This window comes from Schistocerca piceifrons, chromosome 2, assembly GCF_021461385.2.
Source record: "Schistocerca piceifrons isolate TAMUIC-IGC-003096 chromosome 2, iqSchPice1.1, whole genome shotgun sequence".
NCBI classification, from domain to species: Eukaryota; Metazoa; Arthropoda; class Insecta; order Orthoptera; family Acrididae; genus Schistocerca; species Schistocerca piceifrons.
In genome coordinates, this window is record NC_060139.1 from 702,864,065 (window position 1) to 702,878,357 (window position 14,293).

Genomic DNA, 14,293 nt, shown 5'->3' on the forward strand with positions numbered 1-14,293 from the left:
TAACAAGTTTACTTTAGTCCTTTGGACATGTAAAGATACTCTGTTACACTTACAGGATAATTTGGCATTGAATAACAGCAATATGTAAAAGGATATATTGCCACTCACTATGTAGAGGTGGCGTTGGGCTATTGTATGTGATTGCACATGTGTGAATGTGTGCGTTATGTTTTGTCTAAATCTGATGGAGGGCTTAGTCTGATAACCAATAACATCTAGCAGTCTTTTTTGATGTACCTGCCTGCCACTCAAAGCTATCTCTGTGTAGTGAGTAGCAGTATGACGTTTCTATGTTGTTATTGTTGGGTAAAGTTTGTCATAGTTTAGAGGACACATTTTGTATATTATACATAAATTCATTAAAGGGTTATTGGTCAAGTAGGTGAAGCACGTAGTTATAAGGGAACAGCTACAACACTTGGTGGCCATAGTTTGTTTTAGCCAGTAGATAGTCTGTGTGAATCAAAATACTGAAGATTTGGGATCTGTTCCAAAAAAATAAGACAATTTTCTTGTGGCTATGAAATTTTGTAACAAGTTTAATAATGCATTTTGTTTAGGAATGTTGTGTTAGGGTTAGCATAAAGTGGAAATTAATGCTTATATCTGATTTGGGTGATTTTTCTGAGTTTTTATTAGATAAAGTGAAAATTATGTCTCTTACTGCATGTAATAACAGTGTGTGACATATTATGCAGACTTTGCTTAGAAACACTAGCTCAGTAAGAAGTAAGAAACTGTAAAATGTTTAGGGAAGCATAACTCATCACTGAATACTGTGTGTACGTTTGATCGTTACTATTAAACTGGCTTTGTCACATTGTCTTTATCAGAAGCTCATTGGTGCAGTACTGTTACTGACTGTCAGTGAGAGTTTTATATGAATGAACTGTATATTGAAGGAATAAATGAACATTATCTTTTGTAGTATGAACTGTATTTTGGAAACACATACTTTGCATTTAGTGTGGACTTTGTGGCAATTTTTTGTTGACTTTTCTATTTGAAAGTCTAGTGCAGTTGTTTTTTGAAAGCTTACTTAATTTAGTTATTAAACCAAGACCTCGTGTATAGAATAAACTTAGAGCAGATTATAAAACCACATAATACAATTTAGAGACCAATCCCACACTGTCAGTTTGCAGCAGCTTTCTTCAACTGGGTTGCATTGTTAGTTATCCTAGATCAGGCAGCTTACTGAAATTAGTTTGGAATTAGATAGAAGGCACTGTGCTGCTGCACACTATAAGTATTGGTCAGACATAGAAAAGACAGGAAGTCTTTCATTATAATCATTACAGTAAACATTTTCAAATGCTTATAAGCACTGCAAAGTCATTTATCTCTGCCCTAGCTAATTGTTCATCACAAACTTTGACTTTTGGTAATGGAAAATTAGACTTTATTGATAATGTATGGCTTCCACCTGATTTAGAGCATGACATAAACAAATCACAAACTGCGTGATATACATGTAGAAAATAATAGTGCCGTTCAGGTTTTGAAGTTCTGAAAAGCACCAAATCCTGGACATCTCTCTCTCTCTCTCTCTCTCTCTCTCTCTCTTACAGGATGCTTTAAACAATTATTTGAAAAGTTTCATTTAACAGGATGCAAGAAGTCACAAAGTACTCACTACACATAATCTGCAAATCCATGGTATGCATGGAAGATGAGAGCACAAAGTGGATGTATCCTGCCACTGCAGTAATATGGAGATGGACTTGGAGAATGGTGGTGACATTATTCATGCCACACAACATAGTTTCAACACTTTGCATGTGGCTGACCATTATAAGAAAATAAATACCTGGTGCTGTAGGTGATTTGGCTTTCACATTTCAAAGTTGAAGATTTTTTTTTTGTGTTGCTTTGTGAATGAAACTGTTATCTTCCCTTTCTGCCCAGCACAACCACAATTGTTTGACAAATGAACATTATGTCACCTCTACAGGACCATACTGGGTGGCCAGCCGTCTACAGTGAATCTGATAATTGCCGATTTGGATGTCAGGATTCCATTTCTACAAGGCAGTATATGAAAATGTGAGGGCTGTTTGTTACTTTTTTTCTCCAAAAGTAGGGTTTCATTTCATCAGATGCTAGAGGCCGTATGTATGGCTCAGCATCCATGGCTAGTATGTGGATGTATAAGTAATGGTACTACTAATGATGGCTCAGAAGTTGGACTGTACATCAAACATCACAACACAGCCATTTAAAGTTGAGTACACAACTGGGATATGTGTTACATATAAGCAAAGATGTCTTAAGTAGATATTATTGAAGATGTTGCTTGGCAGACAAATCTATGAAGATGATTGATGTTATTAATATCTGGTCAGCTTTCCACCACTTTGAACAAAATCCGGAAATTCTCTTAGGCTTGGTGCTATTGATTCTGAAGTACGCAAGGCTTTTTGGGATTTTGTTAATATTTTCAACAAGGCAACTGAAAATAACTAGTAATCTGCTAAAGCACATTTAAAAAATTGAAATTAGCAATTATCTGTGATTTATCACGTATAAGTCTAGAGTTCACAAGATGACCTTAATCAGCCAGACACTTCTTACCAAACAAACAGAATGTATTCTGAATGAATTTCATATCCTTCAGTATTGCATGTCATCGTATTAAGCAGGGTGAGACGAAACTAATTTTCAAGCCTCTGTACTCTAATACTGCAAATGCTTGTTGCGCCCTTTTGAGTAAAGTTCCTATAGTTTCCTTGAATCATTTAAAGTAAATGCTAGGATGAGATTAATAAATATGTTCTTTTGATGAAGTAGACTTCCAAAAACTTAATAATTGTAATATCTTTTGATTGTGGAACCAATTCAGAAAGCTTGCCATGAATTTCTGCACTTCAAATGTTAACTGATGAATCCCTGACCTGTCATTGTAAGTAAAATGAACCAATAAACTGAAATATTGTATGTATTGCATTACATTTATTTTCAGTATGAAAGGTTCAACTCTGGGTGAAATACTAGATGCGAAGCCTTCATTAAGAATTGGTGTTGATGGGGAGGAACTGCCAACACGAGGACCACAGATAAGAGTCTTTGGGAAAAGTGTAACAAGTAAAACTGTTTGCAAACCTGATGGCGTAAGTTTCATCCATATTTATATTGAGAAACTCATCTCATTGACATAGGCTGCTTTCTTTTCACAGAATGTAAAATAAACAACAAATTAAAATTATTTTTGTTTTTAAATTTTGTATTTCAGTCTGTAGAACATCATAAAACTGTTAGAGACAATCAAGGCAATGAAGAAACAATTGTAACACGGCAAATTGGAGACAAGAAGTACACAGTCATCACCCACACTGATGCCAACGGTGTGATTAAGAGGAGTGAGACCTTCCAAAATATGGATGAAGGTAAAATAACTTTGATGCTACTCCATTTAAATGTCTCCAAGGAACTTAACTAGCCTGGGTCCAAGTGTATTGATTTTGTGGTTCGAGAGCTGGGGGTGGTGAGCACCCCAAATTCTCTATAATATTAAGCTCACAGCATGTTTATGGCCATCCTGTGATGGGAAACTTTACTTGTTATAAATGTTTGGAAGTAATTAATCCTAACGGAATATTGTGGTTAAGTAATTCTAACAGAATATTTTGTGTTTGTGAGTAGTGGAGTACAGTGAGAGTTTTGTAATAAGTGATATTATCGTGGCAGGATAGTGGTAATGTAAGGCACGTAGAACAATTAGTATTAATTAAGCTAATACTGTTGGTGATGACTTGGACAGGATTACTACTCAGACTCGCAATAGGGTTCACTTTATTCAGCTCTTAATGCATCATAATCAACTCCACTTGATTCAACTGTAAGATTAGCTGATGTGGGTCTTGAGAAGAGGTGGGTGACTGTTCATAATACCCACATTTTGATGGTGGTGGTTGAGATTGGGTTACACTTGCATGGCCAGCACCTGAATAGGACTGGGACACAGGTGATTAGTTAAGCTTTCTTTAGCTCACTGAAGGCTGAATTCCTTTCAAAATTTGTAGGAGGGCCAGACCTTTTACAAAGATGAAATCAATTAAGCAGTACCCCATCTTCAAATACTCATAGATATTGTCTTCATAGGTTGTCCTCTAGTTGAGGCACACTTTAAGGGAAAATGAGTAATAGGCTACCAGATGATGGAAGAATGTGGAGTCATTCCCCAAAATAGTGAACAGAAGTTGTAGAGATACAAGACAGCTTTGCATTTAAAACCAGTCTCCAAGCACACACTTACCAAGAAGTCCACGGTACATACAATTTAGTGTCAAATGAAATTAGTTACCAAGTCATCATCAGGTGACCTGTTTAACAAAAAAGAAACAGGGGACTGTAAAATACTAGGAAACTAAATTACAAATTGAACTAACTTTTATAAATGCACTTGGATATGTTAGATGGCAGCTCATCAGCAGAAATGGCTAGGAGAGGCACTCACGTTGTGAGCACATATTTGCTCTGATTTTTGCTTCTGAAGGCTGACTATGAGTGATATGGTATTAAAAATATTCATAGTATAAATTTAATTGCAAGAGAGAGCCTGCATAAGTAAAAAAAAAAAGATAGCTACTGCTGTAGATAAAACAAACGCATACTAGAAGCAGGATAGATGATGCATGCCTTCAGACATAATCTGCAAGTAGCAAACTTGAAGCTGGCAGTTGCAAGTGTGCAATAAACAATCAGAACAAAAGTCATCACCTGTAGTCCAAAGACTGATTTGATGAAGCTTTACATGCTACCGTATCCGATGTCTCAGGACACGTCCTATCAACCAGTACCTTCTTATAGTAAGGTTGTGCTATAAATTTTATTTTTTCCTAATTCGATTCAGCGCCTTCTCGTTAGTTATTCTATCTACCCATTTAATGTTGAACATTCTTCTGTAGCACCATATTTCAAAAACTTCTGTCCCCTTGTCTGTTCTGGTTATCATCCACATTTCACTTCGACCAGACAAATACCTTCAGAAAAGATTTCCTGGCACTTAAATTTATATTCAGAGTCAACAAATCTCTCTGTTCCAGGAATGTTATTCTTGCTGCTGCTAGTCTGCATTAAATATCCTCTTTGCTTTGACTTTTTTGCTGATAAAATAGGAAAACTTATCTGTTCAATTTAGTGTTTCATCTCCAAATCTAATTCCGTCAGCATCACCTGATTTAATTCAACTACTTTCTTTTACTGTAGATCATGTTAGACTGAATAACATTGAGGATAGGTCACAGCCTTGACTCACTCCATTCTCAACTACAGATTTCTGTGCAAGTTACGAATAACCTTTCGCTCCCTATATTTTATCCCTGCTACCTTCAGAATTTCAAATAATGAAACAACTGTTAAATCAAGCTACTGTTAGAAATTGGGAGTAGACAGAAAAAGTGTTTACTGCGCACCTGTGATTGCCAGTTACCAGTTGACTACTTGTACAGGCACACATTTAGGCTGTGGTCATCAACCCTGCCTCTAGTGTACATCTAGCTCACCTACACCAGTATTTATGTCATTTTCTTCCTGATATTCACTTTGAGAAGTCTTTGTCTCACAATCAAGTTTCTACTAGGAATGTATTTTTTACCGACTTTATAGTATTACTGCACATAATTAACAGTAGCTTCCACTTACTGAGCAAGGTGGCGCAGTGTTTAGCACATGGGACTAGCAGTTGGGAGTACGATGGTTCAAACCCGTGTCCGGCCATCCTGATTTAGATTTTCCCTGATTTCCATAAATCAGTTCAGGCAATTGCCCTTGAAGGGCACGGCTGACTTCCTTGCCCATCCTTCCCCAATATGACGAGACTGATGACGTCACTGTTTGCTTCCCTCCCCCAAATCAACCAACCAACCAAGCACTGGCAGAAGGTGGCACACATGAACATGAGGGGACAGAGGGAAAGAAACAGCTCCTGGTCCATTCAGTTGACAAGCTATGATGAAATGTATTTAAGTTTGAAGAGAATCAGAATTTTTATTGTCACATGACATACAGAGTTAAATCACAAGATTTAATGTACAGGGGACTCAGCAATACTGCAATTACAATTTATGTGTATTACAGAAACAATAATTATTAATTTATAATTTACAGCGACCGTGTGTAGTCTAATAACAGTATTACTGTAAAAAGAATGAATAATTTTTATAGTCATTTATTAGACATAAAACTTTTAAACTTAATTAACAAAGCATTTTAGCCACTTGCTCTCTTGGTCAGATTGTCATATTAACAGTAAGAAATTATTCGAAGGAATAATAACCATTCTGTACGAACAACTGTCATAGTTCTTGCTTTAGTTGCCCCATCTCCATGCTGAGCATTTGTTTCTTTTTTAGAATGTTGTAAATATTCATGCCCATGTATTCTGGAGTTTGTGCAAACAGCTTTAATCTGTATGTGGGAAGTATGAAATTCTCCATGTTCCTAGTACTGTATTGATGTTTAAAGTTATTGTCCATGAATAACATGGGATTACTGTATACAAAAATAATCAGTCCATAAATGAGCAAACTTGGGGCACTTAATATTTTTAAATTTCTTAACAGTGTACGACAGGATACTTTCGGTTTTGCATTAGATATATTTCTAACAATTGATTGTTGTAATTTTAAGATTCTAGTCATTTTGCTTATGCCTCCCCCAAAAATAATGCCATACCTTATAACTGATTCAAAGTAGCTGTGGTAAACTATTTTTCTTGTCTCTAAGCAAGCTGAATATGACAGAATCTTCATTGCAAATGTCAATCTGTTTAATTTACTTGTTAAATACTGTTGTGAAGACCAGGGTAGTTTTTGTTCCAAATGCACGCCTAAAAATTTAACACAGTCCGCTTCTTTGAGTTCTTGGTTTCTATGACTAATGTGGATCTTTTACCTTAGACCTTTTATTTTTTAACTGCAGGAAATGACTTTTTCCAATATTCAGTTTTAGCCCCTTTAGTTGGAGCCAGTTTTAAAGACATTATTTAAATATGTCTGCTTGTGTCTGTATATGTGTGGATGGATATGTGTGTGTGTGTGTGCGAGTGTATACCCGTCCTTTTTTCCCCCCTAAGGTAAGTCTTTCTGCTCCCGGGTTTGGAATGACTCCTTACCCTCTCCCTTAAAACCCACATCCTTTCGTCTTTCCCTCTCCTTCCCTCTTTCCTGATGAGGCAACAGTTTGTTGCGAAAGCTTGAATTTTGTGTGTATGTTTGTGTTTATATATATATATAAAAAAACAAAGATGATGTGACTTACCAAACGAAAGCGCTGGCACGTCGATAGACACACAAACATACACACAAAATGTGTGTATGTTTATGTTTGTGTTTGTTTGTGTGTCTATCGACGTGCCAGCGCTTTCGTTTGGTAAGTCACATCATCTTTGTTTTTAGAGATATTTTTTCCCACGTGGAATGTTTCCCTCTATATATATATATTTTACTTCTGATTTTTTTAATAGTATTTTTTTTACTCATGTTTTTTTCCTTTTGTATATTTTTTTGCTTATGATTTTCTTTTTATATTTTTTACTCATGTTTTTTTGTTTTGTATATTTTTTCCTTATGATTTTCTTTTTTAATTTTTTTACTCATGTTTTTTTGTTTTGTATATTTTTTTGCTTATGATTTTCTTCTTTTAGTACAGCTAAAGATACATCAGTATTATCTAAATTTTTTGCAATTATTTATGTACACTTGCCTCTCTTCTAAAATATTACTACAAGTCACATTCTTGTGAAGAGTACTTTCGCTCCCCACAACATCAGTATAAACAACAATAAATTGCTCATATATCATGAGGCTTTATCTAAAATTGGTTTTGAAACTTATACATTTGCATGCATGTCCTCACATGCATGCCTTCATCCACAGGGAAGACTTAGTTTCCAAAAATTAGAAAAATTCAGAAATGCTCACTATGGAGACTTTTTTTTGCTAAAAAAGTAAAAATAAATCTTTCTCTCATTTTTTGTTACAACAGTGTTTTTTCATCAGTTTCAATTAACATGTGACTTCAAATTATTAATTTATACATGCAAATATACATACTTGGTTATACAGGTAGTTTTGTTCTAACAAGCATATTCCAGTGGAGGACTTTTATTTTAGATGATAATAGGTTATTTAAATTTTTGAAATTATGATTTCTGTTTATACAGTTCTACTCCACCATCTTTTTTCGAAACTACTACTAGAGGATTTTATATGCACTGATACTCCTTTCTATTATATTACATCCTTCCATCTTTTTCAGCTCTTTCTCAACAGCATGTCTTTTTGATATTGCAATACTGTATGGTTTTATGAAAAACAGTTCATGAGGTTTTACCTGAAGCTCACACTGATAACCCTTTACCCTACCAGGTATGTCACAGAAAACATCACTGTATTCCCACAGCAGATTTTCTAACTGTTGTTTTTGCTCCCCAGATAAATTTTGTGTTTCTGAATTTTTCAAATTTACTAAGTTCCCAAATTCAACTTCATCAGTATCAAATCTATGAGTTTCAATATTCTCCAATCTATTTTCTTTTAGTAAATTGATACTGTCAAAATTTCCATTACTCTGATCACCAAGGGTGCTAACAAAATTTGTCTGAATGTATTCCCTTTCACTAGTTTCTATCAAAATTTTTCTTCCAACCCAATCAAATGCTGTATTTACTTGTACTATCCAATTCATACCCAAAAGAAAATCCTCATTAAATTCCTGAATTACAAAACATCCATGTGTGAACAACTTGCCTTCAATTAAAAATGTCACTAAAGCCTGGCTTTTTACCAATTTACTGCTCTTCCCAGTAGCACCTTTTATCTTTACCCCAACAACTGGCATTTCAACAAAATCTTTCCCCACTTTCAATTTCTTGCTTAACCTTTCAGATATTCCCGAGATCTCACTTCCTGTATCAATTAAACATTTACCAATCCATGACCCAATTTGAACTTTTATATAAGGACTGCAAAATTGATCACTTTTCTCAGAACCTGTATCCTCATGTAATAAATCTCTTTCAATTTCCCCAAACCTATACTTATCAGAATCATATGGTATATTATTACATGCATTATTTGTCACAGTTATAAAATTTGCACAAGATACAAAATTGTCATTAGTACTCTCTATTATCTCAAATAGCCAAGAATTTTCATCCAAATCACATTGTATACTATTGAAGTACTTATCCTTCAGCTTTTCAAAAATAAAATATCTCATCTTTTTCCACCACTCAGGACATACAGTTTCACGTACATTAATAAGCATCTTTCTAAAGTTCTTGTCAAAAGAAATAGTTTCACGGTTCAGCCATAGATTCATAAGAAATGTGTGTGTGTCATTAGTATCTGTCAAAGTTTCACTTAGGCTAGAAGTTGTACATGTGTCATCGTTATTTGTGTAGTCAGATTCTTTCCCAACAACATCAAAATTCACACTTTTACATACACCCTGCTTGCGAGCCTTATTCGTCCTGGTAACATCCCTGGGAATTTCTGTAATATTCCCACTATTTAATCCATTTTCAACCATGTGTATACCCAACTCCCTGTTTAAACTAATGAAACACCTTTCCTCAACATTACCATCATTACCAACTTTATCATCAACATCATTATCAATACACATATTCAGGTCATACACATTCAAATTATCCCCTAAAGTATTATTTCCCCTTTCTAAAGTTACCAGATCCCTTTCACCAATATTTTCATTCTCACAGCATGCATTCTCTCTTTCATTCACACACGTCTCTGAACTACTACAAATTACATCATCTGACAAAGTGTTGTTCTTTTCTGCCCAAGTGTAAAACTGTCAAATTAAATGAATCACAATTACTTTTATCTTCTGTATGTTCTTGTTTACTGAAATTTTTAACTGTATCAATATCATCATTATTTTCCTCTTGAAATTTCTTCAATAAGTAACAACTAATGACCTAATGTGATAGCTTAGGTTTGGAACTGTCATGTTTGGGTTTATGATAGTCACATCCATTGGTCCTTTCATCAGGCTGACCTTCTGCCTCAACCTTGCGGACCTTCAAGGGGGCATCTACTCGTTTTTTATTTCCTGAATTACAACTGGTTCCTGCTTGAACTGCTGATTGCGGTTCTGCCAATGTCTCTGATCAACATTTCTGTTCCCATTTCTATGCCAAACATTACCTGATTGTTGGTAGTTTCTATTGTACTGATCTCTAGCAAAATTTCTGTGATTTTGATCCCTAAAGTGTTCTCGATTTTGTTGATTATTTCCGCGAAAATGTTGTTCTTGTTTTGGATGAAAATTATGGTCCTTCTTTTGAAAATTGTTATATCCCCCTGAATTTTGACTGACACCATGATAATTGTTTTGTTCCCTTTTTTGAAAGTTGTCATTTCCCCAATTTTGACCATTACCTTTCTGAGTAAACCCACTGTGTGCTCTTGTTGTTACCCTATCCAACTTTTCAATATAATTGAGAAACTGCTCTAGATTACTATCAGGACAATGAACTAAACTCAACTGCATTGCTGATGGCAATCTTCTCTTTAAGGTATCAATTTTGATCAAGTCATCCAAAGGTTTTGTTAAATGAATAAGTTTTTGAAGTTCACTTTTGCAAAATTGTTTCATGCTCCCATCTGATTCTCTATAGTTTCTCCCATTCAAAAATTCACTTTTCATTCTAGTTTGTTTAAGATCATCCCAAAAATTTTCCAGAAATTTTGATTCAAATTCTGAAAAGGTCATCCCCAAAGTTACAATCTGGTTTGCCCAAGTCAAAGCTTCCCCTTCCAAGAATTTTTTCACAAATTTAATTTTCATATCATCTGGTGAGTGAGGTAAAAAACAATCCTTACAATACTGTATAAAATCAACGGGATGTAAGGGTCCATCTACCGAAAAGTGCTTCACTGGAATATTAGATACAACATTGCATGTGTTGACATTGTGATTTTTGCTTTGAAATTCAATGTCAAAACTTTCAGTTTTTTCGCTAAGTTCTTTGACATATTTTTTGATTTCTAAATCATTGCACTCTACTTTTTTTTCTAGAGTAACCGAACGATTGTCAGTTTCTTGTTGTACATTTTTTACTAAAACTTTTGTATTCTCATCCAAATTTTTAATTTCCCCTTTTATCTCATTAAAATCAATTAAATTTCTTTCCCTATCTACCAGTAACTCATTTTTTACAGTATTAATTTCATCGCTCAATTTAGCATCAATTTCATTTACTTTTGCTTCCACAGATTCAATTATTTCCTCAACACTGCCAACTCTGTTTGAAAGATCACCCACTTGGGTATTGACTGCTTGGACTTGCAACAAAATGTTATCAATTTTTTCATCCCAGTAAGTCTTATTGTCGTCAACTGATTGTTTAATTTCTTTCGTGAAATTTACAAGGAAACTTTTTAAATCAAATTGATCAGTTCTTTCTGTTTCATTTGACCTGTCCTGATTTTCGAAGTCTATTAAATTACTACTTTCTACTTTAGGCACAATATTCTCGAAAATCTCATAAGTCATTGTGAAGAAAAAAAAATTATACACAACAATACAAAACAAGATAAAAATATTGTTTTAACAAAATACGAGGGTTTCGTGACTTATCTGGAACACTCTTCTACTGTTGCAAAACCACGTTTTCCATCCATGTGATTGTTGACCAAAATTCTTGAAATTACTTCTTCTGTCGAAAATTATATTTTTCGCCGAAACATTTCTTCTCCAAAACTTTTACTTCCCGATGAACACAAATACTGTAACACACATTCTGAAAAAACTGGTATTAACACACAAAAATTTTCTTCCTCGTAGCACTGTTGAAGATCTCGTGAACACAATATCCCGGTTACAGTCCCTAGTTGAAATATGGTATCCCGGGCGAGACACAAGTTGAAAATATGGTCACTATTTTTTATTTACTTAAATTTGGCATATTTTGTGACAGTACCTTTTCCGTTAGATGTATACAAGGCGATATTAGTCTTGGCTTCAGTTGTCTAATGAAGTATGATTCTACAATGCATCTTTGTCGGCTGCAGAAATGACCTGGTTCAACGTGTTTTCCTCAGTTTTGGTGCTTCAAATACCATTTCTTCGAATGTAGTTTCTTCTTATAGTTTATATAAAAAAATAGTAACATAATTCAAAATTATTTATGACGGCGACCTGCACATTCTTCTTCCGTCAACACACACCAAGAGTTCACTGCCGACTGACTATAGTCAAAGACGACTCCAGCGTCAAAGATATTTTACACAACACACAAGCTTCCACTTGTAATCAGTCTCTCTGCTATTCGCCGACACATTTACTAATAGTAATCAATATGCTTTCACTCTCAAAAATATAAGTAAATTAACATATGATAAGGCAAATTATAATAAAAATTCTGACAAAAAATATAAGAAAGCATTTACAATTTGGTATCGACAAATCCGGTAGAAAATAACACATCTCCCAGATCCATTACACTGTACATAAAAAAACTTAACAACAATGTATGGCTATCAAAATTGATGGTTATTTGTACATGTGCAAATTTTCAAACAAAAGCTAAACCATTGGTTCAGACATGGGACTGCAGTGCTCTTGATGAGAGAAGTAGGAAACAAAGGTGAGAGTGAGAGAGAAACATATACAGATAAGGACAGAGGTAGAGATTCTCCTGCAGTACGAAATATCCTCCACCCTTTGTGGATAACACTGGCAAGCCCTTGCCAGCATCTCTGCAACTACCTGCAACAGCTTGCAACATCAGCAGTATTCGCCAGTCGTACCAGAAAATTGCTGTATATTGCAACCACGTTGCAGCAGTGTTGATGAAAATGCTATTTTGGCCAAATATTGCCACGTGAATGACACATGTAAAGGTGCTACTTTGAAAATAGTAAAACAAGATGACTTCCAATCTGCAGCTTATCCTTTAGTTACTTCAGATAAATGGTAGGATGCTTTCATATTGCAAATTGTGAACAGTTTATGGCCATTTTTCATTTATCTGAGACAGTTTCTATCTGTAGTGACTTCACTGATGTTGAAATGTTGGCAAAAATACATTTAATGCACGCTATAGGAGCTTACTGCTTGCTTCAAGTCAATTCTCGCTTACCATAAAATAAAAATGGTGTTTTTAGTCATGTTGTTAAGCAGTTTGTTGGCATTGGTCATCTAGTTTATAATGCTAATGTTCATGGTACTTTACTAAAATGCTTATTACTGGATTACCTTCGCTGTTCGGTCTGTGACAAGATGGGTTATTTAAAGAGGTATTCTGTTGGGAAACAATATAGCAGTGCATCAGGAAAGAAACAGTCACAAAAATTTTCAAAATATTGTAAAACCCTGCCAAATACTGAAAGAAGTACTGCTCTTGTTATGTAAAATGGTATTTTTTTTACATGTACAATAATGGGTATTGTTTAGATAAGTTGCAGTCTGTTTTCACTCTGTTGTTTTGTTATTTAAATATTACTATTGTTTCAGGTGAAGTTGAAGAGTTTAAAAAGAAGTGGAATATCAAGCCTGAGTTGGACAGCAAAATGACAAAAGATGGCATTGACTTTAAAAAGTTTTTTAGCTTCTGAATTTTCGTACATAATATGTATATGAATTTAATTATGAATGAATATAGTCAAGAGTTGTGGAAACTTGATGAAAGAATTGTAATAATGTAAATATCATATCACAGTATTATTCTGTTGTACACTTCAAGCAGTAAATTTAACAATCAGTAAATTTAATTTGCATGTCAATAAACCAAAACATTACTTGAAACCATAACAGATGACTTTATTATGTGGTATTTTATGACATATCATTGACCCCTCATATTAAAAAACTAGGTAGGGTGGAGAACTATGATTTTTATGGAAAGCAAATGATGGCTAGACCAGAAGCTCCTTCATGACATGGGGAGCTGGTTCATGGAGCTGCTGTGTGAACCAAAAACTACCAGTTTACTGGTATTTCCTGGTATGTGCAGCAGCTCCGCGAGATGGCTCCAAAGATCAGCGAGGAGTTTCTGGTTTAAAGATAATCATTTGAATGGAAACCAAATAAATAAATAATTGCGATCTGGACTATTTCTGTTATCTGTACACATTATAAAAGTGCGTGTGCACACATTGCGTCTCCTCCTAAACCACTGGACCGATTTCATTCAAACTTGGTACACACAATCCTTACTGAGATAAGGAGATATGACATCATAAAGAACAGGATTAGTGAAAAACAGCCGCAATATGCGTGATGTTTAAATTTATTATTTCTTTACTACTAACTGTATTCACAA

The 14,293-nt window shown here is 34.6% G+C and overlaps 1 protein-coding gene across 1 annotated transcript in view; it reads left to right on the plus strand.

Annotated features, from left to right (window-relative positions):
• LOC124777760 (HCLS1-associated protein X-1) overlaps window positions 1–13,782 on the plus strand; it is a 74,454-nt gene extending 60,672 nt beyond the window's left edge. The window contains exons 5-7 of the mRNA XM_047253262.1: window positions 2,963–3,110; window positions 3,233–3,386; window positions 13,486–13,782. Of these exons, the coding sequence (XP_047109218.1) occupies window positions 2,963–3,110; window positions 3,233–3,386; window positions 13,486–13,586 (403 nt within the window). The 3' untranslated portion in view covers window positions 13,587–13,782. The remainder of the gene's footprint in view (window positions 1–2,962; window positions 3,111–3,232; window positions 3,387–13,485) is intronic.
• Window positions 13,783–14,293: the final 511 nt, after the last annotated feature.